This window comes from Zea mays, chromosome 6 (genome assembly GCF_902167145.1).
Source record: "Zea mays cultivar B73 chromosome 6, Zm-B73-REFERENCE-NAM-5.0, whole genome shotgun sequence".
Classification (NCBI taxonomy): Eukaryota; Viridiplantae; Streptophyta; class Magnoliopsida; order Poales; family Poaceae; genus Zea; species Zea mays.
In genome coordinates, this window is record NC_050101.1 from 172,771,894 (window position 1) to 172,776,600 (window position 4,707).

General features: G+C 41.4%; 1 protein-coding gene across 1 annotated transcript; it reads right to left on the reverse strand.

Annotated features, from left to right (window-relative positions):
- Window positions 1–483: 483 nt before the first annotated feature.
- LOC100278117 (uncharacterized) lies at window positions 484–4,412 on the reverse strand. Its single transcript, NM_001328396.1, has 2 exons — window positions 4,195–4,412; window positions 484–848 (listed from the first exon to the last, which is right to left on the reverse strand). The coding sequence occupies exons 1-2, from the start codon at window positions 4,315–4,317 to the stop codon at window positions 729–731; spliced, it is 243 nt and encodes an 80-aa protein (NP_001315325.1). The 5' UTR covers window positions 4,318–4,412; the 3' UTR covers window positions 484–728.
- Window positions 4,413–4,707: the final 295 nt, after the last annotated feature.

Below are 4,707 nucleotides of genomic sequence, written 5' to 3' on the forward strand. Positions count from 1 at the left end.
TGTAGTTTGAAATATAGAGTGAAATAGAGACTTTGCTGGTGATAGTCTGACAGACCTGAACCATCCTTGGCCAATTTCTTAAACAAGCAGCCTCTCTCGCCTTCAGCTTTGTTTGCGTAACTCCATAAGTCTTAAGAGCTGATTTGGTGATCGGTGATCCACAGGGAAAGAAATCCTCTTACTATTCAAAATTGAATTGGAAGGGGATTCCTCCCCATAGATCCCCTCGGGATCCCTAATAACCAAATCAGCTCTAAAAGTATACGAAGTTTAAGATAAACTAATTAATTTATGTTTGAGCCAATTAGCTTCCCTCAACATTTTATATTTAAACGTGGAGGGAGTAGCATGCCTAGGCCTAGCCACCGCATAAATAACACGTAGTATGTTTGCCCATTTGGGCCATTGTCATACATATACAGCATGGACAAGTTCGGAAAAACTGAGAGGGCAGATGGCGCGGCAAAAACCATTGCAGCATTATTGTCTCAAACTGGGTTTTGGGTTCACGCCCATTTGGCCATTCTCAGTATGCCTGAGTAATCAGAGTTCTGATGTTCATGTGCTTTTCTGGCATGAAATGTAGGGGAGAATCTCAGCCTCAGACATTTGCAGTACAAAAGAAGCATCCTAGATTATTTTGTTGTTGGTCAGGTACTTGCTTTCAAAGGAGAAGACAACTGGGGCAAACGAAAACAGACGTAAATCAAAGTCTCGTAGCGAACAGACTAATCAGATGGCGTATCCACATCCGGTGCAGCCTCAGGGCTTTGCAGACCTTCCAAAGCAGCGAGTCGCTTTTCAAGGGCTTCGTAGCGAGTGTCAGTTGAGTCTTGGAGACATTTCACCTGAGGATATACATTGTTAAGATCAGGTGCTTGTCCTTGAACGCAGCTAGAATCATGCAGTGCGGAGAGGAATTTAACAAAGACTGGAAGTTTTAGCTACAAGAAACAGGGTATGAAATATTGATAAAGAAAACTTAATATCACAGTAAGACAAGAATTTGGTGAGATTGACAGACATTGCGGACAAGAAGGAGACGACGACTTTTAGTCCAAGCAAGTTGGGATGGCTAGAGTTGGAACCCAATAGAAGCCACGTTCAGAAATCAAGTTCAGGTACGTGGATAGTTATTTTTCCATTTGCCCCTGTTCGAGGCTAAATGATTCAGGCGTGGGGTAGTTGTTTTCCATTCACTTCTACTCAAGGTTAAATCTTCGAATATATTCTATTCTTTTAAGTCTCTTTTTATTGTTTCTTTCTGAGTTGGAACCCAATAGAAGCCACGTTCAGAAATCAAGTTCAGGTACGTGGATAGTTATTTTTCCATTTGCCCCTGTTCGAGGCTAAATGATTCAGGCGTGGGGTAGTTGTTTTCCATTCACTTCTACTCAAGGTTAAATCTTCGAATATATTCTATTCTTTTAAGTCTCTTTTTATTGTTTCTTTCTATATCAACTTTGGTCTTCCTCTATTCCCCTTACTATTGTGCTTTAGAATAACCATCTCGATTGGACAAGTCCAAACCATCTCGATTTGTGGGACAAGTCCAAACCATCTCGATTTGTGTTGGACAAATTTTTCTTCAATTAATGATACACCTACGTATATCATCGTTGCAGACTTGATCCCTTATTTATATGGACATAAATCCAACGCAACATACATATTTCCGTAACAGCGGTCTTGAGACACTTGTGAAATGTGAAACAATAACAATAGCTATGGATTTCTCGGAAGCCTTAAGCCAAGAGGAATCTGATGCCCTTTTGTTTGGCAACTAGAGCAGGATTTGAGCTACAGAAATAGAAACCTAAATGTCAAGCAAGGATTATCTTCTTGAGAGATTCATGCAACGTCAAAACATAACTGTCAGAGAGAAAATAACTGCAAAACAATAACCATACATCAGGCTTTTATTTGCCCAAAACCGAACAATTTCCCAGGTCTTCTCTACACAACTTCACTAAATTTTAGAACTCGTCACTTCTTTCGTTGACTCATATTGAATGTATCTGGTTTTGAACCTAAGAAATGGAAAGTCAAGAAAAGCTATAGAGATTCTCTACATGACTCCACCCATTTATATAGCTATCACAGTGCCATGAAACAGAAAGTCAGCAAAAATCCAACACGTTTTTCTGTACATAAATGCACTCATTTCTATGAGTTATCACATTGCCATGAATGCCTGAATATATCAGAGTTTGAGAATTAGAAGCAGGATAGTCCCGAAGTTCACAAACATGCACACTTATTACTCTAAATTAAACATACATATATACTTTGCAAAATGCATACAGGAACAGATGGATGAAACTGAAGATCATAGTTGCATTGCACTAACGCATACCAATGTTATATAGAGACCGGGATATTGATGAAGATGTTAACCATAGAATTCAGGTAGGGTGGATGAAATGGCATCAAGCATCTGCCGTTCTATATGAGAAGAGGATACCATAGAAGCTAAAAGACAAGTTTTATAGGACTGTGATTAAACCTGCTATATTGTATGCAGAATGTTGACCTAAAAAAGATGACATGTTCAGCATATAAGTGTTGTGGAAATGTGTACGTTGTATTGGGTCTGTGGCCATACAACAAGAGATCAGGTCCAGAATGATGATATGTGTGATAGCCTGATAGGCTAAGGGTAGCAACAATTGAAGGAAAGCTTGTACAACATCTGTTGAGATGGTTTGAACATGTCCAATGGAGACCTTCAGAGACGCCGGTGCATAGTGGAATCCTAAGGGCAAATGAGAAGAGAGAAAGAGGAACACCGAAGTTGACATGGGATGATGGGAAGAGTCAATAATAACAGGAGACTTGAAAGGATGGCATATACCCAAAGATTTAGCCTTGAATAGGAGTGCATGGAAAACATCTAGATCTAGCCTGCACCATGGCTTGTGGTTTCTATTGGGTTTTTAACTCTATCCTACCCCAACTTGCTTGGGATAAAAGGCTTTGTTGTTGTTGTCGGCGTTGTATTGCACTAACGCATACCAATGCCTCTGTCTATGTCTACTTCTCAATGCTCGAGTCACATGTAGAAAACTCATTTTAATACAGCTATAATCCATCAACACTGTTGAGTTTTAAAATGGACTGCTATTTTAAAATTCAGGATCACTTCAACAGTTCACTTGTTTAGAACACCAGCACATGATCATCATGTGTCTGCAATTGACTGCAAACACACTGCTTCCAGTCACAAAATTAATGTACAATTCAATAAGAGCTATGGGTTCTAAATAGTTCTGCAAAAAAATATGATCAGCCATTTCTATTTACAGAATCTTAAGTTGCAGCAAACCAATGGTAAACAACATGAGCCGCATATATATACAAATACAACTTGGAAATTTGATCAAGAATAGTTTGCTGGTTCTGCTTTCAGGTAATTTAGAAGTCAATTACAGATTTAACAATATGAGAAATGTATGTCGGTTGCCCAGAACGGAACATATGAAGACACCCTTAACAGAAAATGCTGAACGGTTGAGTAAGAAACTGATAACAAAAAAAAACCTTCAATTTGACAAGTGACATCATATGATGCAGTGGTGGAACTACAACCATAGATCTTAAAAAGAATGCTAGTTCAATTTGGTATATAGTATACAGAGCAAAAAAACAAACAAATAAATATAAGCATGAATTGAATTGAAACTGAAAGGTCCATAGAAACCTCATGTATCCCCAACTTGCCAGAAAACAGGGCTGCAAACAGTCTGGTTTGCAGCAGTCCTGCACCAAATTTTTTTCCAGAAAACAATACAGATCACGCCCTAGACGCAACGCAAGCATCCAACGTCTCAACAAAACAATTATGCCAATCCCCTTCCCAATGATATGACAAGTACATGTCTACATGATAGACAGAAATGCTACCCAACCTTGCATCAATCTACCAAAACTGGTATTCTTAGTAAAACCAAACCATACGACCGTCATCGGATCATCAAACAAGATGTGTGTGGCATGACGGCCAGGGCTAAAGCTCAAAGGCACGCCCTCCTGTCGAGGGTTTACCCTCGATCCCCCCATCCCGCACGCAACATGCCGATGCGCTTCAAGCATTACTGCTTCAGAATCACCACCACCGAGAGCACCAGTAGCGATACGAGCGCAACAATCTAAGATCTGATGCGAAGCGAGGAGGAAGAGGGGCGGAGTGCGTACCTTGAGGGCCAGAGAGTCGTTGGCGAGCTTGTAGTCCTTGTAGAGGAAGTAGCCCCCGCCCGCGGCGGCGGCAGCCGCGCCGACGAAGAAGGAGGCGAGCCTCACCCGCAGCATGAACCCCATCCACTCCGGCCCTAGCAACCTTCGTTGGTGGCTTGCTTGCTCGTTCGGCTCCCTTCCTTCAGCGGTTCCGCCGGACAGGAATGCGAAGGCTTCGTGTGCTTGTGCCGGAGGTGGTGGGGTTGTTTCGACCAGGACGCCAGAGAAAGCCCCTGCTGCTGGGTCCCTTATGTCAGCACTGTGTTCATTCAACAGCTGAGATCTGCTGTTCGGCAAAAAAAATCAGACATGCCATTTATGGAAAGAAATAAACAAGTCTATTTTCTCCGAGTTCGATTCAAATTCCAGAAGTAACATTTTTGGCTAATCTATACTACCTATTAAGACTCTAAGGGGTAGGCTGCCCCATTCCTGGTTCTGCCATTTCCATTCCTGTTTCTACCGTTCTCATTC

What these genes read in the sequence shown, in the direction of transcription:
- LOC100278117 (NM_001328396.1), bottom strand. Translation starts at nt 4,317, where the DNA reads ATGGGGTTCATGCTGCGGGTGAGGCTCGCCTCCTTCTTCGTCGGCGCG. An exon ending in ACGACTCTCTGGCCCTCAAG is followed by an intron (nt 849 to 4,194) that starts GTACGCACTCCG and finishes GTATATCCTCAG; the next exon opens with GTGAAATGTCTCCAAGACTC.